The sequence below is a fragment of the Orcinus orca genome, chromosome 13 (genome assembly GCF_937001465.1).
Source record: "Orcinus orca chromosome 13, mOrcOrc1.1, whole genome shotgun sequence".
In the NCBI taxonomy this organism is placed as follows: domain Eukaryota; kingdom Metazoa; phylum Chordata; class Mammalia; order Artiodactyla; family Delphinidae; genus Orcinus; species Orcinus orca.
Genome location: NC_064571.1, coordinates 70,425,863 through 70,450,007, shown reverse-complemented (window position 1 = coordinate 70,450,007; position 24,145 = coordinate 70,425,863). Strand labels below are relative to the sequence as shown.

At 45.1% G+C, this 24,145-nt stretch overlaps 1 protein-coding gene across 1 annotated transcript; it reads left to right on the top strand.

Moving 5' to 3' along the window:
• The first annotated feature begins 32 nt into the window (after positions 1 to 32).
• GCKR (glucokinase regulator) lies at positions 33 to 24,145 on the top strand. Its single transcript, XM_049695738.1, is given in 21 exon segments — positions 33 to 92; positions 369 to 535; positions 687 to 744; positions 1,584 to 1,652; positions 2,035 to 2,108; positions 2,417 to 2,486; positions 2,707 to 2,760; positions 3,900 to 3,994; positions 6,810 to 6,879; positions 6,881 to 6,916; positions 8,257 to 8,375; positions 9,015 to 9,113; positions 9,346 to 9,443; positions 9,784 to 9,857; positions 10,244 to 10,340; positions 10,538 to 10,641; positions 10,732 to 10,815; positions 18,521 to 18,669; positions 18,730 to 18,733; positions 20,988 to 21,119; positions 21,937 to 24,145. Coding segments are annotated over 21 exon segments (1,884 nt in total). The 3' UTR covers positions 22,108 to 24,145.

Genomic DNA, 24,145 nt, shown 5'->3' with positions numbered 1-24,145 from the left:
GAGGCACAACAGTGTGTCCACAGTGTCGGACCATGCCAGGCACAAAACAGTTTCAACGTGTGATTGAGACCGCGGAGCCTGGCAAGTGGGAGGTGAGACCCTTTCTCCCTGTTGGCCTTCTGTGCTGATTCCTAGAATCCTGTCTCATCTGGACTTCCCTGCACCCTGGGTTTCTGCTTTCCCCGTCCTCCTTCCCATCTTCCTTCCTGATTTTCTTTCTTTGATAGGCCCAGAGTACCAAGTGCAGGCTAAATCATTTTTGTGTGTGTGTGTGTGTCCCAACACTGTGCCTGCTGCCACACCCACCTCCAGTTCGGCAGACGTGAATGAGGCTCCCTGCCATTGACCTTGTCCCCCCTTCCCTCTAGTTGTCTGGGTATGAGGCAGCCCTGCCCATCATAGAGAAGTCAAACCCACTGACCCGGGATCTGGACAAAGCAGATGCCGAGCAGATTGTTCGATTGCTGGGGCAACGTGATGCTGAGATCTTCCAGGAGGAGGGACAAATCAGGCCCACATGCCAGGTGACTCAGCCGCATACCCTGGACACTGCAAGTAACGATGCCCACTGCAGCCCCACCCCACCTCAACCTCTGCCCTCTCAGACCATGGTCTGGGAGCCCCTCCCCCGCCCCCCCAACCCACTGTCCTTTTCTTGGCTGTTGATGCCTGCCTGTTGCCTCCAGTGAGTCACCTCTGACCACCATGGTATAAGCAGCTGGAAAAGTCCAGGAAGTGCCGAAGGTACCAACTCTCCACCTGCTCCCTGCTTAAATTCGTGTTTCCCTCTACTTTTCTCTCTTCTTGGTCTCTATTTTTCCCTTTTATAAACTTCTATATCCTTATTGTCATCTTATTAATCAACAGTAATTATAGTAACTATTACTGCATAATACTACATAACTGACCACGTACTTTCACACCCATTACCTTCACAAAAACCTGTAAAGTTGGTGTTATTGTCTCCATTACTTTTCGGATGGGAAAACAAAGACTTAAGATAATCACAGTAGCTTTTGCCCAAGTACACGCAGCTAGTAATTGCCAGATAATGCTGCTTCCTATCTGTGACAAAGCTGCTTTCTGTCCTTTCTGCAATAAGTAAGGGTTTTGGGGGTTTTTTTGGCTGCGTTGGGTCTTTGTTGCTGAGCGCAAGCTTTCTCTAGTTGTGGCGAGTGGGAATTACTCTTCGTTGTGGTGTGCAGGCTTCTCATTGCAGTGGCTTCTCTTGTTGTGGAGCGTGGGCTCTATGCATGCGGGCTCAGGAGTTGTGGCTTGCGGGCTTAGTTGCCCCGCGGCATGTGTGATCTTCCTGGACCAGGGATCGAACCCGTTTTCCCCTGCACTGGGAGGTGGATTCCTAAGCACTGCCCCACCAAGGAAGTCCAGTAAGGGTTTGAATAAGTAGCTAAACCAGAGTTGGGGATCAGACTGAAGTTTCTTTCTCAAATCCAAGGTTCTTTCTGCTACACCATATTCTCTATGTTCTGTTCGCTTTGGGGATAAGAGGGGGGTTCTGTTACCAACCAAAAAGAGAATATGCTTCTCCCAACCTGGAGACCTAGGCATTTTTCTTTTCTCAGGAGCCTGAGGGGGGTGCTGGTGGGGCTGAGTGGAGGGATACCTCTGGCAGGATGGCATTCCTCATGTCGGTGAGTACCTTGATCGCTGGTTTTGCTCTCCGCCTTCTTGGAGTGAACCTCAGGACCATAAAGCTCTTCATAGCTAAGCTCCTAGGTGGACCGCCTCCAGCTCCGGCTCTCTTTCTTCTCCAAAAGCTAGATCTCAACATGGAGTCCCATTTCTTCTGAGCCCATCTGAGCCCCACCAGTCTATTGCCAATGTCTGTACATCCCACACACCCCTAATCCATCATCTCCAAGCCGCATATTTAAGAGTCAGATTCCAAGCAGTGCTGGCTTAAGCACTGACCTAAGAGAATCATTATACAGCCTCTACCCTCAAGGTGTTGAAAATCCAAGATAATTGTTCCTTCCCTGTCATTACTACTCCATGTTCTCTCCGACTTGGCAGGTCTCCTTTAACCAGCTGATGAAAGGTCTAGGACAGAAACCTCTTTACACCTACCTCGTTGCAGGAGGTGACAGGTAAGCCAGGCTGGCCTATGAATATTTTGTTTGGCCTAACTAGTGTCTTTTAGAAACTGAATTTGAATGCTTTCAGGTGGAGATGGTGTCCAGTTTGCTCTCCACTTCACGTACTTATGTTGCCTGACTAGCCCTCATAGGCATTGAAGTTTTTCAACCCTACAGAGTGTTTATCATGGTGCCCAACAAATAGTAGGTGCCCATTCAGTGACAGTTTTCTCTTCATTTCCTTCTCTCAAAGCAGCCCTAATAAACCATAGGTTTCTGCTTCCCAAGCAGTGCCACTGACCTTGAGTCTGTCCTCTTAGGTCTGTGATGGCCTCTAGGGAGGGGATGGAAGATAGTGCCCTGGATGGGATCGAGGAACTGAAGAAGTCTGTGTTTTCCACTGACACTCAACCATAGACCTCTGTCTGTTCCTTCTCTTGGGGACATCAAAGCCCCAACATCCAGCCAAAGCCCATCCCCTGCCTCCTCCCTGCCCCCCAACTCCCTTCCAGCCACCCCCCACCTCATCCTGGCCCTGACATCCCCACACAATATGTTTATACCCTAGAATCCTCTTGGTGGCACTACCTCACCCATCCTCCTCTCCTAGGTGGCTGCTGGGAAGAAGAGGGTGATTGTCATCGGCATTTCAGCGGGACTCTCTGTGAGTGTGAAGACGGGCTGGGTGGGTCAATTTTATAGGGAGGCAGGGAGTAGGAGTGGAACAGCATGGAAGATAAATCAACAAGATTTAGCTAGATTTAGCTAGAAAACAGAAAGGGCTTGTGTAAGGAATTTTGATTTTACTCTCACTGATTAGGATCCAGTTGCATGAATGTGGGACAAGGGGGGAAGGGATCTTATCCCACAATAACTGTGTACCCATCCACTCAACAACCAAAATAGATAGAGTAGTCCAGGGCTCAGCAAACTATGCTGGCAGGCCAATCCAGCTGCTCCCTGTTTTTGTCAATGACATTTTACTGGAACTCAGCCATTTGTGTTTACATATTATCCATGGCTACTTTGACGCTTCAACGGTAAGACTGAGTCATTGGACAGAGATCGTAGGGCCCACAAGCTTAAAATATTTGCTTTCTAGCTCTTTACAGAAAAAACTGACCCCAGACTAGTCCCTTGCTACTTAACGTGTGGTCCTTACACCAGCAACATCAGTATCACCTGGGATCTGTTAGAAATGCAGAATATCAGGCCCCCCCACACCAGACCTACTGAGTCTGAATCTGCATTTTAGCAAGATTCCCAGGTGGTTTGTTTGACATGCACTGGGCTAGATGACCCTGAGTTTCCGCTCAGCTGTGCAGCTCGGACTCTCTGAATTCACTGAGCAGGACCTGGACCCCAGCAGATGTGGAACGAGGCACACAAGGAGAGCAGGACACTGACCTCATGGAGCTGACAGTTTAGTTCTGTATTTTCAGACTTTACCACGCAGAAGATTTCCATGGGAGAACCTGTTAGAAATGTAGGTCTAGGGAATTCCCTGGCGGTCCAGTGGTTAGGACTCAGCGCTTCCACTGCCAGGGCCCCGGGTCCAATCCCTGGTCGGGGAACTAAGATCCCATAAGCTGCACGGTGTGGTCGATAATAATAATAGTTAATTAATTTTTTAAAAATGTAGGTCCATGGGGTCTCCCCTTCAAATTCAGATCCAGTAGATTTTAACTGGGCCCAGAATCTGCACTTAAACAAGCATGTGCGGGGCATTCTGATGTACGTGGGCCTCGGGCAGAGCTAGAGTAACCCCCCTCATCGAACCCTCCCCTCTCTCCCTACCACCAGGCTCCCTCTGTGGCAGCCCAGATGGACTACTGCATGGATAACCCAGCGGTCTTTTTGCCAGTCCTGATTGGTTTCAACCCAGTGAGCATGGCCAGGTGAGCCTTCTGTAATGAAAAGTCGTACACAGAACTTCTGTAATGAAAGGTCACGGCCAGTCCCCTGGGGGAGGCTGGGAGGGAACCTGTGAAAATCTACAGGATAGTCACAAAGGAGAGGGCAGGGCAAATATGCTCTTGTTCACCAAATCTCAGAATATTAAAGTAAATAAAGGTGCAAACGAAGCAACTGACAAAGGATTAATCTCCAAAATATACAGGCAGCTTATGCAGCTCAATATCAAAAAGACAAATAACCCAATCCAGAAATGGGCAGAAGATCTAAATAGATATTTCTCCAAAGAAGGTATACAGATTGCTAACAACCACATGAAAGAATGTTCAACATCACTAATCATTAGAGAAATGCAAATCAAAACTACAATGAGGTATCACCTCACACAGGTCAGAATGGCCATCATCCAAAAATCTACAAACAATAAATGCTGGAGAGGGTGTGGAGAAAAGGGAACCCTCTTGCACTGTTGGTGGGAATGTAAATTGATACAGCCACTATGGAGACCAGTATGGAGGTTCCTTAAAAAACTAAAAATAGAGCTACCATACAACCCAGCAATCCCACTACTGGGCATATACCCTGAGAAAACAATAATTCAAAAAGACACATGCACCCCAGTGTTCATTGCAACTCTATTTACAATAGCCAGGACATGGAAGCAACCTAAATGTCCATCGACAGATGAATGGATAAAGAAGATGTGGCACATATATACAATGGAATATTACTCAGCCATAAAAAGAAATGAAATTGAGTTATTTGTAGTGAGGTGGATGGACCTAGAGACTGTCATACAGAGTGAAGTAAGTCAGAAAGAGAAAAACAAATACCGTATGCTAACACATATATATGGAATCTAAAAAAAAAGTGATTCTGAAGAACGTACGGGCAGGACAGGAATAAAGATGCAGACATAGAGAATGGACGTGAGGACACAGGGAGGGGGAAGGGTAAGCTGGGACAAAGTGAGAGAGTGGCATGGACATATATACACTACCAAATGTAAAATAGATAGCTAGTGGGAAGCAGCTGCATAGCACAGGGAGATCAGCTCAGTGCTTTGTGTCCACCTAGAGGGGTGGGATAGGGAGGATGGGAGGGAGACGCAAGAGGGAGGAGATATGGGGATGTATGTATACGTATAGCTGATTCACTTTGTTATAAAGCAGAAACTAACACACCATTGTAAAGCAATTGTACTCCAATAAAGATGTTAAAAAAAATAAAGTAAATAAAGGGTGTTCCTAAGCTTAGGAAGTTTTTTGTTGGTTGGTTAATTTGCATATTCTCTCATTTCAGAAAGAATTGAAGGCAGCTTATAAAGGTTACATAAAATATAAGAAAGCATACATTTAAAATGGAATGAAGAGGCAAGGAAAACGTGGGTCAGAGGATAGAATGGGCTCAAGAAAATGCATACCACAAAGATCTGTGCTTTCATCTGAGGTGGGTCCCCAGCATCTTTTCAAAGAAGGAATACTGGGTGCTGACTGTCCTCCTAGTCTCCTTTGCCTAGCTCCCTTATTTTAGGCCCTTTCTCCTTCATGCCAGGAGCCCCTTTGGTCCCCTCTGGCTACTCACATCACCCACCCTGTTCCCCTTTCCTGAGATCCCTGTGCCTCCAAGTCACCTCCCTCTTATTCTCTGTCTAAATGGCCACTTCGATCTCAAAGAAGGCCAGCATATATTTTTTAAATTTTTTATTGGAGTATAGTTGATTTACAATGTTGTGTTATGAAGGCCAGCATATTAAACCAATACTGCTCAGGTGCGATTCTGTGAACGCACTGCCTTGGGAGTGTTAATAAGGAAGGTTCTTGTATGAGAGGTCTGATGTTGTAGGTTTGAGGTAAGGCCCGGAAATACCTACTTTTTGCAAGCATCCTTGGAGATTCTGATGCACAGCCAAGCTGGGGAAACTCTGCTAAATGAACCATCGGAGGGGGCCACCCAGTGAAGCTGAGGGCTTCCTGTCACCGGAGGTATTTCAGCGAAGGCTCGCTGACTACTCAAGAGCAGCTCTGTGTGTATTTAGTGCGGTCTTGGGGAGACGGACAGCTGAGTTCCGAGAGGCTTTTTCAGCTCCCAGATTCCAGGCATGTAGTGTAATTCATACGAAGGTATAAATGATCTCTTTTAATGGAGGGCTTTCCTCACCAAAAATGTATCTGCTGCAGTGGATGCTAATTTCAGGGACCGTGACTAAGTGAAATGAAGGATTTCAAACAATGTAGGCGTGGAGATCTTCCAGTTGTTCCTTAAATCAGTGGCTCCCAAACTTGGCTGGTCTTCAGAGTCATCTGGGAAGCTTTTTAAAAATACAGATTTGGGGGCTCCACTCCAGAACTACTGAAGCAGACTCTCAGGGTGGGTGTGGAAACCAGAAATGGGTAGTTATTAAAAAAAAACAAACCTCCCCAGGTGATTTTGCTGACCTGCCAAGTCTGGGGATCTCAGTTTTCAACCACACAATAAACACTGTTGCCTCTCTCTGCAGAGGAGACATGGCAATAGGACCTGTGCAAGGACCAGGACACAAGAAAGTTCTGGTCTCAGGCTGGAACTTTTTACTTGAGTGTTGGCTTTGCTCTGGGCTCAAATTGCTGAATGTTTTATTAACCCTCATCCTTGGGGTTCAGGGACACAGTGCCCCTATGAGCATCAAAGCACATCTCTCTAGGAAATTGTTGACCTCTGACCCCAATCTCAATGTGGTATTTGGTCCCAACTCTCATCTGAGGCCCTTCCTTTAGATCCTCACACATGATCCCCCCTCTGTCTCTCTTTGGGCCCCAGAAATGACCCCATTGAAGACTGGAGTTCGACATTTCGACAAATAGCAGAGCAGATGCAGAAACTGCCGGAGAAAACAGAAAGCTTTTGTGCTCAATCCTGCAACTGGGGTGAGATCTGCCCCCACCCCTACCCCTCACACCCACCTCCGGACGGCTTGCCACTTAGGGCCTCTGATTTTAGGTTTTGTTACATCATGTCTAAATTCCTGGTGTCGTGTATCTACTAAAATGTTGTAAATCAAATCCTGTTTTCTCGTTTCGGTTTTCACCTTAAGATGTTTTATTTCCATTCGGACCCTGTCTCTTAAATAAGTCATCATTAAACACCTAAATGGTCTAGGGCAGTTTCTATATAAAGAAGCTCTTTTGCATCTGTGTGTAGAAAGTATTGCTTCATGTCTCTTTTATATGTTTCAGTTTCAAATATGGGCTTTAAAGAAAAAATGGGATGTAGTTTCATTCTTCTGCCTAAGACTCTCCAAAATTGGTGTGGCCCTTCTAAGCCTCCACTGCTCCTGTTGCTTTTTTCTCTGGATTGTGGCTGCATCTCACTAACATCATCTGCCCTTCCTTTGACCTTACAAGGGCCTTAACCAAACCCCTGCCCTGCCCCACCCTGCCAGGGATGGGCACATCTGTGACATTCTCTTTGATCTTCCTTTTGCGAGATAGAAAGGCAGGAATTCCACATTACACACAAGTTCTGCATCTTTCATCTCCCAGATGCTCATCTCTCCTCCTCTCTACAATTATTTACTTTTAATCTCCTTTTCTCAGACACTGCTTTTATCATTCTTCTTGCTGTAATCTCTTTATCTTTTTGGTGTGTCATATTATATATCTGTATGGTTACAATCAATGGCTGCTTCACTGGTCTGTCCAAGGAGCATGAAATGTAGTGTTTGGATTAAAAACTGTTATTTAAAAAGTGGGGGATGGAGGAGGGAGAAAGTACTTGGCAAACAAAAACAAAAACAAAAACAAAACCTCTCTGAAAAACCCTTATCCCCAGCTAACAGGACACTCAATTATTCTGGCTTCCTCTCCAGAGTCCTGAATGTACCATAGAAATGACCATAAGTGGCCCTTTCCCCCTCCCCTCCCCTCCCCTCCCCTCCCCTCCCCTCCCCTTCCCTCCCCTTCCCTCCCCTTCCCTCCCCTTCCCTCCCCTTCCCTCCCCTTCCCTCCCCTTCCCTCCCCTTCCCTTCCCTTCCCTTCCCTTCCCTTCCCTTCCCTCCTCTCCTCTCCTCTCAGTTAAGCCCTCAACCAGCACTCCTCCTCACAGCACACTGGGGGCCACCAGTCCTACAAATGCCTGCTCAGTGGCCACTAAGCAGAGCGCATGTCCAAGAGCCACTAACCAGATTGCATGCACAGTGGTCACTAACTAGTAAACTCCAGGACCTTCCTTCCTCTCCCAGTTTCTCCTGGGTGTCATCACTCTGCAGCCTGAGGGCCTCAGTGGCTCCTCCCAGATGAAGGGTGGAAGTGCCACCAAGATCCTGCTGGAAACCCTGTTACTGGCAGCTCACAAGACTGCGGACCGGAGCATCGCAGCATCTCCGAGGTAGGGAGGATCTGGACCAGAGAGAGATCAGAGTCAGGCAGTGGGTGGGAGGGTGCAGGCAGGGGAATGGCAGGTCCAGATCTGGAGGGTGCGCTGGTAGCAGCAAGACTGCAGCCCTGCCGTTCCTTCCCTGGGAAAGGAACTGGCAGGGGGATGCCACTGTTCCCATCACACAGTCACAAAGTCTGGCTTGTTTCCAATGGACCCTGGGTTCCTCAGGTCCAGACCTGATCCCTGTGCACACCTGGGACATCCAAAGCTAACCTAGCTTCCTAGAGTCTTTGATGTGGGGATGGTCCAGGCCATGCAGGGTAGAGGTCATCCTGCTGTGGGCCTGCCTCCCTCACCAGGGTCTCTTGCCTAGCTTCCACGTCGCTCACTTACCCCCTCGTCAACTCTCTGATCCCACCCTCCTCCCAGTGCTCTGGATGCCCTATTCTTCTCTCTGCTCTTTAGTCTTCTTCCCGCTGAAGCCCACTTTGCCCCTGTTGAATGCAGTCTGGCTCTGCTTATCGCTCCCCCACGAGGGACCAGCAGAACTTAGTTTCAAGGGAATTGCACCTTCCCCAGGGTGGGAGGGACTCAGGCTTTCTGAGGGGGCACTGGGCCTGCCCTGGGAGCTGGTGGACTTTCTCCCAGATGCCTTCTGGAAATCCTGCGGACATTTGAGTGGGCTCATCAGGTGACCTAGAGTCAAAGCCCCAAGATCACCACCCTGATGAAGCAAGTCAGCACCAGGTGTGTAGATGTGTATTTGGAGGGGGGAAGCGGCCTGGATGGGGAATGTCATGAGAGCAGGGGAGACTCTACGAGACATGATAACATGAGGAGGGTAGCGGGTCTGCGTGTTGGAGGGTCAGGGTAGGCTTTTGGTTCGTTTACTCCTGTGTTCTTCTGCGTGTGTCTTTCTCTGATCTCTGGATTTTCTTCACTGTGATCTCTCATGTCCTGACCTCTGACCCATTCTCAGCCTGGAGAAAAAAGGCTGAGTATACCTGGTTGGCTGGCAGACCCTGGGCATCATTGCCATCATGGATGGAGTAGAGTGCATCCACACCTTTGGTGCTGGTGGGACCCCGGTGTTGACTTACTTCCCGATTCCTCCTGATCCAAACCAACTGGTCTGCTCTCCAAATTCTTTCCTACTCCCAACCCATGGAGGCTCCTCATTCAATGTCCATCCTGCCCTATCTAGATAGGCATTTCAGTCAAATGCTCCTTCCTTTGAACCTCACTCAGTCCTTGATCCTTCAGCTCCCAGCCCCATGCTTAGCTATGGCCTCCCAAGTGTGTTACTGCTTACCCTGCACCCTACTTGCCACTTTCCTCCCAGCCCCACTGACACCTCCCCAAACCTAGAACCCTTTGAAGCCCATCACTCCTCTCTCCCTGTCCTTAACCTTCCCAGATTTCCAAGATGTCCATGGCTTTCTCATTGGTGATCACAGTGACATGTTTAACCAGAAGGCTGAGCTCAACCAGATGGGAAGATGATGGGGCTTGGGGAAGTTGGGAAGATAACTGGTGTGCAGAGGGTGGGAGAAAAGAGGAAGGTGGAAACAGGTAGGGGAGTACAATGGGATTCCCTTCTAGAGAGGGAATATGGGTTAAAGGTCATGAGGCCTTGGGGCAGCACAGAAACAGTGTGGAAAGCTCTGGATTCACCCCCCAAACCTGGCTCTGGTCCAGTGCTCTTCCATCAGCATGCTGCATTATCTTGGGCAAAACACTTTACCTCTTTGAATCTTGGTTTTTACATCTGTAGATAAAAGCTCTGCATTAGATGTCCTCTAAGGGCCTCTTTGGTCTTCAAGTCTATATGCTGGAGTTTTCCATGGGAAGGACTCTCTCCTCTTTCTCTGCCCCAGGGTCCCCATTTCTCCTTCTCCCACGAAGACTTCTTGACTTCCATCCTGCCATCCCTTGCAGAAACTGACACCGTGGTCTTCATTTTGACCCTGGATGGTGAGAGGGATGATGGGAGTGGTGGGGTGAGGGGATGGAGGCAGCTGAGTGACTCAGAGGAACTATCACTTTTCTGGGTCTTAGGGCAACTGCTCAGAGGGAGGGACAGGAGTGTGTGTCCTGACTGGACCCCAGGGGAGGAGAAAGAACAGCTGAAGAGCCAGGCTTTCCACTCTGACGCCCTGCCCCTCTCCTAGACAACCTCAAGGAGGTGCAGATGCTGGTGGAGCAGGTGAAAGAGAAGACCTCCAACATCCAGGCCTTGGCACACAGCACTGTAGGGCAATCCCTGCCGGAGAGGGTCCAGCCTTGAGGAGGGGACCCGGGGCAGCAGTTACAGCCAGGGCTTCCTGTAACTTCCATCGCGGTTCCTGCTCCTCTCTCTCTCCAGACCCCTCTGAAGAAGCTCTTTCCCTCCATCATCAGCATCACATGGCCACTGCTTTGCTTTGAATATGATGGGAACTTCATCCAGGTATGGGGAATGAGGAGGTAATATCTGCAGTGAGGGGCACAGAGGAGGAGGGATTCCAGGAATTAGAAAACCCAGGGCTGGAGGGTAGAAAGCTTTGTCTGACTTCCACAAAGCCAGCTGGGCAAGTTCTAGTGTTACCAGGTCACTAGTCAGAGTTTCCAAGTCAATGGGCTACTGCATTCAGTTCTCTCGAGAAATATGCAAAAGTACAGGATAGGCCGCCAATCACCTGACAGATACTCATTTGTCCTTTGTCACAAGTTAATTGTCGATACTATAGTCATCCTCACTGTCCAAAAGCCTTTAAGACATATTTTTTTGCAAGTTGTCCTATGCTGAGTTCACTGCAGATAATAGTACACTGATACAGTCCCTGTTTACTAATGAAATTATGATCCAGTACAAGCATTGCTAATAACCGTAGAAGTAATGATCACTTTGGGTGCACTTTGCAGTTTAGCGTTTGGAGTGGGCAGCAGGACGTCTGGATGCCAGTTCAGTTCTGCTTCGTGGCCGAAGAAAGAAAGCAGTTTTACACATCTCTGGTCCTCAGTTTTCTCACACGACAGCCCTCCATCCTCCATGGGGCGGAACCAGGCCCATGAAGGGTTGCCCTGGAGAGATGTGGCCTCATCCATTATTCAAACTACTTCCTCCAGGAAGCTTCCCAACTTAACCAGACAACAGCTGACATGCTCCTTATCTGCCCTCAGAACTCAATGGAATTCTCTCCTCTCCCCCGGAACAGGGGATCCACACTCCTTTCAATGTGTATCTTCGTCTTTCCTTCCAAATGGTGTTCATTGGTCATACCCCTACTTCTTTTGGCATGCTTTCCACATTCATTGTCACCTTTGAGATTTCACATCTTCTAAGAAGTCTTTTCCAATGAAACCCACATCTTCTAGACCCCTCCTTTATGTTATATACCCCATCATACTTATAGGTTCCATTGTATAGTCATAATACCTAATACACAGAGGCCTTTGCACTTTACACAATATTTCAGGTATATTATCTCAGTTCTCTTAACAGTCTCCTAAGGAATGTATGTTTAGTGTCCCCATTGCCCAGATGAGGAAGATGAAATTAAGAGATTAAGGGATTATAATCATGACCACACAGATAAGACAGGAGTCAGGATTTGAACTCAGGTTTTGGGACTCTAAATCCATGGTTTATTTCACCATACAAGATAAATTTCAACCATATTCATGAATTGAGCCCGATCCATTTATTCATTCATTCAACAAATATTTTTAGAGTACCTGTCACATGCCCGATAATATCCCAGGGATAGGGGATATAGCAGAGAATGATGATCTGTGATATTTTAAAGAACTGTATTTTTAAAGAAAATTGTAATAACAATACATTTTTTAATTGTCAAAGCTTTAGAAAATACAGAAATCAAAAAAAGGAAAAAAATCATCCATAATCTACCTTCTTCCAAAAACAAAAACAAAAACCACTCAGACAAATTTTGAGACTGTCTCTCTACTTTTTTATGCATATGTAAAAATAGTTATATAAAAATAGGATCATACATGACATGCTGTTTTTAACTTGCTTCTCTTTATTTAAAATTATGAACACCTTTCTGTACTAATATATCTACATCATCATTTTTAATGTCATGTGTTCCACGGTATGTGGACTGTAATTTGTTTACTCTAGCCCCAGTTGTCAAACACTATAGTTTCAATATTATGGCTTTTTTTAAAATGCTGCACAGAATATCCTTATACACACATTTGACTCTCTCATTAGGGTAAACCTCCAAAAGTGGAATCAATGGGTCAAAGGGTGTTTAAAATTTTAAGGCTTTTGATGCTTGTGGTTACCTCCAAAGAGGTTTATAAACAAAGTGTAAAATTGGTTGTTCCCCACAACCTTAAAATACTGGGTAACATTGTTCTTTTTAATCTTCGCTAATCAGCAAAGGAAAAAAAGTGAAACAAAACGAAAGGCATTTCCGTGGTAATTTATATTTAATTACTATGGAGATTGGCTCCTTAAAGACATATATACGCCATTGAATTTTTTTCTTTATTGTACTGCTTCTTCATATCTTTTGGGCATATTCACCCAATCTTTTTTTTTTTAATTAATTTATTTATTTTTGGCTGCGTTGGGTCTTCGTTGCTGCGCGCGGGCTTTCTCTAGTTGCGGCGAGAGGGGTCTACTCTTCGTTGCAGTGCACGGGCTTCTCATCGCGGTGTCTTCTCCTGTCGCAGAGCACGGGCTCTAGGGTGTGCGGGCTTCAGTAGTTGTGGCTCACGGGCTCTAGAGCACAAGCTCAGTAGTCATGGCGCATGGGCTTAGTTGCTCCGCGGCATGTGGGATCTTCCCGGACCAGGGCTCGAACCTGTGCCCCCTGCACTGGCAGGTAGATTCTTAACCACTGCGCCACCAGAGAAGCCCCTCATTCTTTATTAGGGTATTTTTTTCTTACTAATTTATAAGAGAGAGTGTATATAGCAAGGACAGTAGCCTTCTTTTGCTGTTCCATGTTTTCCCCCAGTATGTTATTATTAATTTCTACGTTTTTGATGTAGAGACATTTAATTTACATTTTGGCATAGTCAAATCTATCAATCTTTGTGTGTTTCTTTTTTTCTTGATTCCGGTTTTTATCTTTTTAAATGTACTGAAATTGAAATACGGAGGCTTCTTTTAGAGCTTATAAATATTTCGTTGTAGAAATAGTTTGATGTAACTCAGCCCACACTTTTATTTTGAAAAATTTCAAATCTGCAGAAAACTTGCAAGAATAGTATCAATGATACTATAGTATACTACAGTATACTATACTATACTAATAATACAGCGAACACCCATATGCTTTTTGCTAGATTCACCACTTATTAACATTTTGCCACAGCTGCTTCATCTCTCTTTACCCCTGAATCATTTGAAAGGCGATTGGAGATATGATACTTGACACAAGTTACTGTGTTCCCTAAGAACAACAGGCATTTGTCTATATAATTATAATTATCACACTTGAGAAAATGACAATTAATACAACACTATTATCTCATATACAGACTATATTCAAATTTCCCCAATTATTCCTGTGTTGTTTTTATCTTCCAGATCCAGGATCTGAGCAAGGATAATGCGTTGCATTTCGTTATTGTGTTTCTTTAGTTTTCTTTAATCTGGCTGAGTTCCTCAGTCGTTTTTGATCTCTTTCATCAAAACACTGATATTTTAGAAGTCTAGACCAATTGTTTTGCAGAATGTGCCTCACTTTTGATTTGCCTGATTGTTTCTTCATTATATTCACGTTAAATTTTGGGGCAGGAGTCCTGCATAGATGAGGCTGTGCCTTTATCAGTGTATCACATGTAGAGGCTCCTAATATCAGTTTGTCCCTTTATTGGTGATGCTGCGTTTGATCATTTGGTCAAGGTGGTGTCTGTTAGATTTCTTTGTATCTTATTCCTCAGCAATCTTTCACCCACGGTTTTAGCATCCACTAATGATTCTTGGTTGAATCAATTATTACTATGATGGTTTTAAAATGGTGATTTTTCTATTTGTATCCTTCTGTCTCCATTTACTAGTTGGCATTCTTCTGTAAAGAAAATCTTTCTTCTCTCCCCCCCTTATCTACATTTGTTTGTTTAGTATTGATATGGACTCATGAATTTTTGTTGTTGTTGTTGTGTGTTTTAATCCATTCCTGTCATTATTCTTTTTTTGGTGTGGGGGTACGCGGGCCTCTCACCACTGCGGCCTCTCCCGTTGTGGAGCACAGGCTCTGGACGCACAGGCTCAGCGGCCATGGCTCACGGGCCCAGCTGCTCCACGGCATGTGGGATCCTCCTGGACCGGGACACGAACCTGTGTCCTCTGCATCGGCAGGCGGACTCTCAACCACTGCGCCACCAGGGAAACCCCATTATTCATTTTAATGCTCAAAATGAGAGCTCATTCAAGCTGGCCTTTGTGTTCTTGTGACATATCTATCCACATTAGCATTTGAACACTCTGCTGTATTTCTTTTTGCCAAAAAAATTTTTTCTTGTTCTCTTATGCAATATACTCTTGTGCCTTGCATTTTTGCTTAACAAAATATACTGAAAATCACTCCACTTCAGTTTAAAAATCTCTTCTTCATTATTTACATTTGTGTTTGTGTGTATTTGTGTGTGTGTGTGTGTGTGTGTGTGTGTGTGTGTGTGTGTGTAACCCAGTCATCTCCTATGCAGGAGCACAAAAATGTTGGGCCACATTCACCTTATACTTTCCCTGGTTCCAGCCCTGGAATCAATCATTTTCCAAGGAGCCCTGGTTGTTAGTTGAGATTGGTATTTAGAAATCTAGGTGCTAGGTATGCTCACTGCTACTGGTTTGTTTTGCCTCTAAGCCCTTTCAGTAGAAAGAACAAGGAAATATATATATATATGTGTGTGTGTATTCACACACACGTACTCTCCTCCAATATCATCAGTGTATTTACCCATTTGTTCAGTCCTACAGTAAATACCAAACAGTTTTGGAATTGCTACCCTAATATGACTGTCATCAACAAACTTACCAAGAAGTGGTTGAGATTTTTGCAGTTCTTTTTGTCCTTTGATCACATCCCACTAGATAAAGTGTTCAAAAGTCACTTTCATTAATTTTTTTCTTTCTCTCTGTGGTTATGTTATTAATGTGATATATAGTTAGGCTCATTTATTTTTATTTGTTTTAAATTTTAGAGTTTTTTTCAGTTTTTGGTCTAATTTTATCTTTTGAATATGTAAAACATAACATGATTTAAAAGTCAGAACTGTATAAAAAGATGTCCCATTTCCTTCTCTATTCCTTCCATCCCATTCCCACTCATCCCTGTAAGAAACCAATTTCATTACTGACTGACTTATCTCCTGTGTTTCTTTTTACAAAAAAAGTGTGCGTGTTCGTGTATGCTTTGCATTTCCTTCTTTCTTTCTTTTTTAAAAAATTAATTAATTAATTAGTTTATTTTTCGCTGCGTTGGGTCTTCATTGCTGTGCGCAGGCTTTCTCTAGTTGCAGAGAGCGGGGGCTACTCTCCGTTGCGGTGCACAGGCTTCTCATTGCAGTGGCTTCTCTTGTTGCGGAGCATGGGCTCTAGGCATGTGGGCTTCAGTAGTTGTGGCTTGCAGGCTCTAGAGCGCAGGCCTATGGAACTCTTCCTCATTATTTTTCACATTTGGGTGTGCTCACACATTTGCAAGGGTTATTCGGGCAGTCTCTTACGTAGGGCATTTGAACTGTGTGTTCATGTAAATACATGAAATATACTCATTTTCTAATGGTATTGTGGTCTTGATGATCCCTTGATTTTGAGTCCTTTATAAATTAGAGATATTAGTCCTTTATTTCTGCTATACAGTTGACAATTGAACAAGGCGGGGGGTTAGGGGCACTGATCCTCTGCACAGTGGAAAATGGTGTAACTTATGGTTGACCCTCTGTATCCATGGTTCCTCCCTATCCACATTCCTGGGATAGGATCATTGTAGTACTGTACTATTTACTATTGAAAAAAGTCTGCGTATAAGTGGACCCTTGCAGTTCAAACCCGTGTTGTTCAAGGGTCAACTATATATTCCATTTTCTTTGGGTTTTAACCATGCAAAAGTCTTTCCTTTAATTTTTCTGGGGTAGAACTTATCAATCTTTTATTGAATTTGGATCTTGATGAACAGAAAGCTCCCCTCACGCCACACCCACTACATCTGTGTTTTCTTTTAGTACATGTTTTCTTCTAGTGAAAGTGATCTTTCTCTTGCTCTCTTTTTTTTAAAACCATTTTTTAAATTAAAATAGTTAATTTACAATGTTCTGTTAGTTTCAGGTGTACAGCAAAGTGATTAAGTTATATATATATATTCCTTTTCAGATTCTTTTCCATTATAGGTTATTATAAGATATTGAATATAGGTCCCTGTGCTATACAGTAGGTCCCTGTTGTTTATTTTATATATAGTAATGTGTAAATGTTAATTCCAAACTATCATTAAGAGTTTATTCTTGTGTATAGGGTGAGGTATGGACCCAATTTTATATTTTTCTAAATGACTATCCAATTGTCCCAATATATATACTTAAAGTTAATCTTTTCCTGAGTGATTTGAGATGCTACCTGTATCAAATACTCAGTTCGCATGTGCACTGGTTTATTTCTGGACTTTCTTTCTGTCTATTGATGTGCTGGTACCATACTGTTTAATTATAGATGCTTTATGGTAAATTTAATGTCCGATAGAGTTAGTCCTCTCTTCAACACTCTTCTATAGAATTGCTGCCCTTTTTCCACATGAACTTTAAAATGAATGTGTCTAGCTTCAAATTATATAAAATTTAAAGTATTTTTTCGTTAATGGTAGTTAATGGTATAAATGGTTGGTGATATAAATGGTTAATGATATAACCCAGATTTGATTGATCTCTCCCCCACAGGGCAGTCTGACATGCAGCCTATAGCATCAGTACTGCATACTGGCCAGCTTCATTCTGATTGGTCAGATTTCTATTCTTATACTCAGTGTCTTTGTCGATCACTTGTTAAGTATTTTCAGTATACCCCCTGCTAGGGGTTTGTGTGACCAGCTATTTATAGAGTTGCAGAATAAGGAGGTAGAAGTAGTAGCCTGTTTCCTCAGCCTGGCTAGGACCAAATACTTAACCCCCTCAATTCCTTTACTGGACTCCTGTTGCCCTCAAAGTTTGGTAGTAGATATTATAAGTGCAAGATATGAGGGCCAAGAACAGGTGATAGTTATTCCCACAGTACCACGTGTTTGTATAACATTTCAGTTTTCATTGTGCTTTCACATCCATTATCTCATTCATCCGGGAAAAGATCGTGGCAAAGTAGGAAATGCCCTCATCACTAAATCAGGAGACCTGGATTTGGGTCCTGATTCTACGTCTCACTATCAAGTTTACTTCTGACCTCTAGTTTCCATATATGTAGAAACAGGGATAGAAAAAACCTATTCCATAGGGTTGTTATAAGGATTAAACTGAATTAATTTTTCAACAAACATGTATTGATCGGTAATCACGTGTCAGCCATTATCAAAAAGACTGGGGCTCTTGAGCAAAATAAGACACCATCTCTGCTCTCAAGGAGCCTTTAGTTTAGTGGAATGAATCCCAGGATTTCCACTTCTCCCTTGTCTGGTACCTCAGTAACAAGAGGAAGGTGCTGGTAAGAGCAAAATCCTACTGTGGAAGGACTCAGGGAAGATATCTGTCTACCAAGGGCCAAAAACACAAATATGTGGGGAATTCCCTGGTGGTCCAGTGGTTAGGACTCAGCACTTTCACTGCCATGGGCCCAGGTTCAATCCTCGGTTGGGGAGCTAAGATCCTGCAAGCTGTGCAGAACGACCGAAAAAAAAAAAAAAAAGAAAAGAAAAGAAAAAAGAAAGAAAACCCCACAAATATGTGAAGCTGCCAGGTTTGCCGGGAATGGCCCTGGCTGATGGAGCAAATTATGTCTACTTTTTTTGGGGGCGGGCCGTGCTGAGCATCATGTGGGCTCAGACCCATGCCCCCTCCATTGGAAGCATGGACCCTTAACCACTGGACTGCCAGGGAAGTCCCTATGTCTACATTTTTGATCCCTGGATTCCTGTCAGATAATAAGGCCCTGTTCACCCTGCTGCTCTAATGTCCCCTAATTTTCAATATCCCCGTGTGTCTGCCCTATTTAGAAGTTCCAGCATGAGCTAAGCACCAAGTGGGTGCTGAATACGGTGAGTACAGGAGCCCACGTGCTTCTTGGGAAGATCCTCCAAAACCACATGCTGGACCTCCACATTTGCAACTCCAGGTTCTTCTGGCGGGCTCTGGCCGTGCTGCAGCTAGGACATGATGGGATGGGGCTGGGTGGGGCCTGGCTTCAATGCCTAGGCTGCCATAGGAGGGTGTATTTCAGAGGTATGTAGATGTGAAGGGGTAAGGATTGACTTTTCTCTTGTGCCTCTCCTTGTCCTTCTATCAGGCCCAGCCTCTCCTCTAAGGAGTATATGTGCACACATGAGTGCGTGTTTGCGCAATTATAACTATTAGGCAAGATTCTTTCAGTTACACATATGTGTGACAGAAATCCAATTTGTACTGGTTTAACTAAGAAGGCAAATGATTGGTTCATGTAACTGAACAGTAGCTAGATCCAGAAACGCAAAATGACATGCTCCAGAACTTTCAGCCCTTAGCTCTGCTTTCCTCTGTGTTGCTCTCATTCTCAGGCAGGTTTTCTCCACTAGGTGGCAAATTGGCCACTAGCAGTGCCAGCCTAACATCCTACCAATTTAGCAACTCTGGCGGAAGGAGAGTTTATCTGTCCCTGCGATTCCTGCAAATACCTGGGGGAGGGTCCTCATTGGTTTGTCTTGGGTCACATGCCCATCCCTGAGCCAATCACTGTTCTCCAGGGGAAAGCAGCCCTCTGCCCAGGCCTGGGTCACCCATGCTCTCCCTTTAAGATGGCAATGGAGGAAGGGGCATGAAGTGAGCCTCAATCAAACAGTGTGGCCTGAGAATGGGGGAGCAATAATTCCCCAGAGGAGAATCAAGGTGCTGATACCAGGAGGAGGAGGCATGGATGCTGAGCAGATAGCACAACAGATGGTCCTGAAAGTAGGGTTGCTAGATATAGCAAAGAAAAATATAGGACACTGGTTAAATTTGAATTTCAGAGAAATAAAGAATATTTTTTAGTATAAGTATATCCCATGCAATATTTGAGACATACTTATACTAATTTTTAAAAATTATCCATCTGAAATTCCATTTAACTGGGTATCCAATATTTTTATTTGCTAAATCTGGCAACTCTACATGAAAGGAACCCATGAATCGGCATTTAGTGAGCAGCCATCAGGGCCCTAAAACAACCTTCTCGAATGAGTAAAACCAACCAACTGGGAAAAAAAATCCTTTATGCTTTTCTAGTTCCTGGAGTTGGGGCAGGTAGGGGGAGCCAGAGCTACATATGATCCAGTCCTTGCCATCCCAGAGTGGCCCATCTAATGGAGGAGAGACAAAACCAACACTTGAAACACAGAACAATTAAGCGTCAAATTGCATGATCCTTACTGAAGTCCAATAGAACATCAAAGAAGGTAGGACCTATGCACTATAGCAAAGCAGAAGACTTCATGGAAGAGGTAATGTTTGAGCTGGGCCTACTGGTTATGGCTTGGAGAGGTGAAGGACTGAAGGGCACTTTTGTTAGAAGGAGTATTAGCCAAGGCCCAGAGGGGGGCTAGGCATGATATGTGAGGCACACAGGTTTGGAGTCACTTTACAGAGTGGTGAGGGAGCAGGAAGGGGAGAAACTGTGGAAGATTAAAAGCCAGACAGGAATTGGGACTTGCCAACACAGCTAGATCTGTGCTGTCCAGCCACCAGTCACACGTGGCCATTGAGCACTTGAACTGAACTCCAAATTTTATTTAAAAAGTGAAGCATGTAAAGTTTTCATTAAATGCAACTCTATTCTTTTGGTAGGACTCTATTTCACTTTTGCATTGAAATTCAGCACCTGAATTGAAATGTGCTGTAATTGTAAAATACAAACTGGACTTCAAAGACATGGTACAGAAATATTGTAAAATATCTCACTAATAATTTTTAATACTGTTGACATGTTGAAATGATATTTTGGATATATTGGATGAAATAAAACATGACTAAAATTTATTTCACCTGTTTCTTTTTTAATGCTGTGCTAGAAAATTTTAAATGACATATGTGACTCATTATATTTCTATTGGACAGTGCTGAGCTAGATGGAGAGGAAAAGGGTGGTGAAAAAAATAGAAGCAGTGTTTGCAGATGAACTGTCTTACAGCAGTATAAAGGATGGATGTGGTTAGGGAGGAAACCAGAGGGAATGAGTTCAGTTTAAGATGACCAACCTTTGGGATTGCGGGGACATGGCCAAAAATATGACCAATTTGCCATTAATTCTCCAGTGTAACCCAGCCAACCAAGGCCCACCCTTTTACCCCAGTTTTCCTTTACAGCTGGGGATTGTAAGTTTGGGATTGCCTACAGGGACGAATTCTCTACAGCTGGTCTTCAAGATCCCAAACTCCCATTCTCCCTTGATCCCATTCTCAGCTCCCATGGCTTTCTAGCCCAGCATGGATGTTACCACTTCTTCCACAGCAGTTCTAGGGACAGCCCAAGTCTCGATGCATCGAGAGCCTCCTCCAGGCGATCCACGTCCCTCAACCACTGTCAGATGATATTCGAGCAGCTCCCATCTCCTTCCACGTCCAGGTTGCACAAGAGAAGGAACAGGTAACTCGCGAACTGCTAGTCATCTAGCAAACACTTACTGAGTACTTATGATGTGTCAGGAACTTGTCTTGGCACTGAGTTTACAAAGCTCAGTGACACTCTGCAAGGAACTCCCCCTGTTCATGGAGGAGACATGATTGTGACAAGTAGTCAGAGAAGTGTGAAAAAGGTACTACAGGGGTGCCGAAAAGGAGTCTTCAGTTTTGCCTAGGAGGGGAGTCAGGAAAGAGAGGGAGAACTGGGTCACGAACCAGTCTTGATGAATAGGAGTTTTCTGGGTCAGGATGAAGGCAACTCTCTGCTCTTGACCCACCGCATTCCAATTTCTGGTGTTTGAAAACTCCCTTCTATTCTTTTTTTTAATTTATTATTTTATTTATTTATTTTTGGCTGCGTTGGGTCTTCGTTGCTGAACACAGTCTTTCTCTAGTTGCGACGAGCGGGGGCTACTCTTCGTTGCGGTGCGCGGGCTTCTCATCGCGGTGGCTTCGCCTGTTGTGGAGCACGGGCTCCAGGGTGTGCGGGCTTCAGTAGCTGTGGCTCGCGGGCTCTAGAGCGCAGACTCAGTAGTTGTGGCACACGGGCTTAGCTGCTCCGTGGCATGTGGGATCTTCCGGGACCAGGGCTTGAACCCGTGTCCTCTGCATTGGCAGGCAGGTTCTTAACCACTGCGCCACCAGGGAAGCGCCTCCGTTCTATTGTTGCATCCAACCTGGTATCTTCTGACTCCCACACTGAATGCCCTAGCTCCTCCAGGGTTCTTCCTCAGATGACCTCACTTTCTCAGGCTTCAGTTCTCGCTGCCTCCTCCCCACAGGTGATCCCCATAGCCTTGCTGAGCCTCCTGTTCCGGTGCTCCATCCCTGAGGCCCAGGCATACCTGGCTGCAGCTCCCTCTGTCCGTGAGGCTGTCAGGAGCGCCCTCACCCGGCCAGGTCGGAAGCGCAACGCCGACCTCTTGGAGACCCTAGATCCTGCTGTGCCGTGAACTGGTGTTTCTGGGTGCGTGGAGGGGGCCAGCCCACCCCACGGGGACTTGTTGGGCCAGCAGCACGTGAAGTGGGAGGAGAGGGCCAGTCTCCAGGAGCACCAGCCGCCCAGGCTGGGGAGACAGCGTCTCTCTCCTTTGGGAAGATCTTGCTGTTCACCCAGTGGTATCCACTTTCCCTGGCATATTCTGATTTCAGAAATAAAACTGAATGTCTTGTTTCAAAAAGTTAGCTTTCTACTGAGATCAGAGTCAATAGATCAGAGGTGGAACAAGATGAGTGGCATGGGTCGGTCCCAATAGCAGTTTTGTTTCTTTATGTCTCCACCTGCTTCCCAACTCCATTTCAGTGGTCACTGACACAAACCTTATTCCAGCTTCTTTATATCCCCCCATCTCCAACACGTAGGTGCACACGTGCACGCACACACACATACCTCACTCCTACAAAGAATCACACAAGCAAGGAGAGGTGGGAACTTAGATAATTCCAAGGAAAGAGGGAAGAAGTTGTGTCCCCAACATAGGACACTCAGAAAATAACAATCCCAATTAGGCATGACAGGATCATCACTAGAATGAGTGCTACATCCACACACTGGGCCATAAAGTGAGAGTTGCATCCCTACCCAGTGTTTGTAAAGGGAACATAAGGAACTCTGAGGGTGCCAGAGTGGGACCCAACACACACTAGAGACCCCACTCTGAACATTTTAGACCTCAGCTGTCACCTGTTTTGACAAATCAAAGGCACCCTCGCTCATCCCAGACCCATGCCAGCTCTTCAGTGCCTATGACTGTGACCATGGTAGTAGAGAGCTGGCTCCCCCTTGTGGTCAAGAAGTACCTAGGCAATAGACACTCAGGAACTCTCTGGGGACAAAACCTGTCTGAAGCTCACTTGAACCTTTCTGCAGGAGGGTGACGGCTAAGGAACCAAATAGATTTCAGTTTTATGAAGACAGAGTATTCAATCTTTTAAAGACAGCCATAAGTTCCCTCTCTATATCTGTGGGCCTCCGGCCTCTGTCTGAACTCTTTTCCTGTTCTATTGATATATCTACGTTTACTTTGCTACCTTAGGTCTTTAACCAATGCCCCTTTCCTCAACACCATTCCCCTAGTGCCTTCTGACTGCCATCGATTTGGTTTTTATCCTCCACAAACACCTCTTCCTAACTCTACAACTCAAGAGGAGTAAAGTTAGGAAAAGATCCTGCAGAGGCTCTCAGCTTCTCTTTACCCACAACTCTCCCCCATGCACTTGAATTATGTGAATTCGTCTCTCATCCTGGCATCACGAGCAAGGTCAAGTCAGAGAAGATACCCAGCTTTCCAGGGCTGGAGGAGGCAGAGCCAACATGTGCAGTAGCCCTACTCCCACATGTGGGATGGATAGGGTGCAGGGTCAGATTTCCCCAAGGCTGGATGCAGAAGGACACTAGAAGTCCAGAGGTTCTTTCTTTCTTTCTTTTTTTTTTACTTGCCAAGTACTTGGATGGTGCAAAGATATCAAGTGAATTCAATTCGTATACAGTTGCATGTGATACTCAGGTGTTATAAACAAGGTGGTATACTTGCTCCCCTTGGGAAACTTTAGAGGCTGGGCTACACTCTGGCATTGTAGAGGAGAAAAAAATGACTAAGATCTGATCCCCACCCCCTAGGAACTCACAAGCAGATATGAGCAATTGCAATACAGGACAGAGATCATTGAGGTGGATTCCAACAGCAGGCTAGGTACAGAGAACTGCCAGAATTGTTCTGAGGATATTACAGGGTAGGCCAAGAATCAAGGACAGCTTTGGAAGAAGGAGGTTGGGGTGGAGTGAGGGAACATTCAAAGAAAACCTGGGAATGTTTGGAGGTTTGCATGGGTGTGTGGATCCAATATCAGAGAGTCAGGGCATTGTCAGTGGAACCTGAGCTCTAGGAAGAGCTAAAGAGATTCAAAGATTTTTAAAGACCTATCCAGATGCAAAAGGTAGGGTGACAACTTTTACCACTGTTTAGAGAAAGCAAATATCTGAGGGCAAGA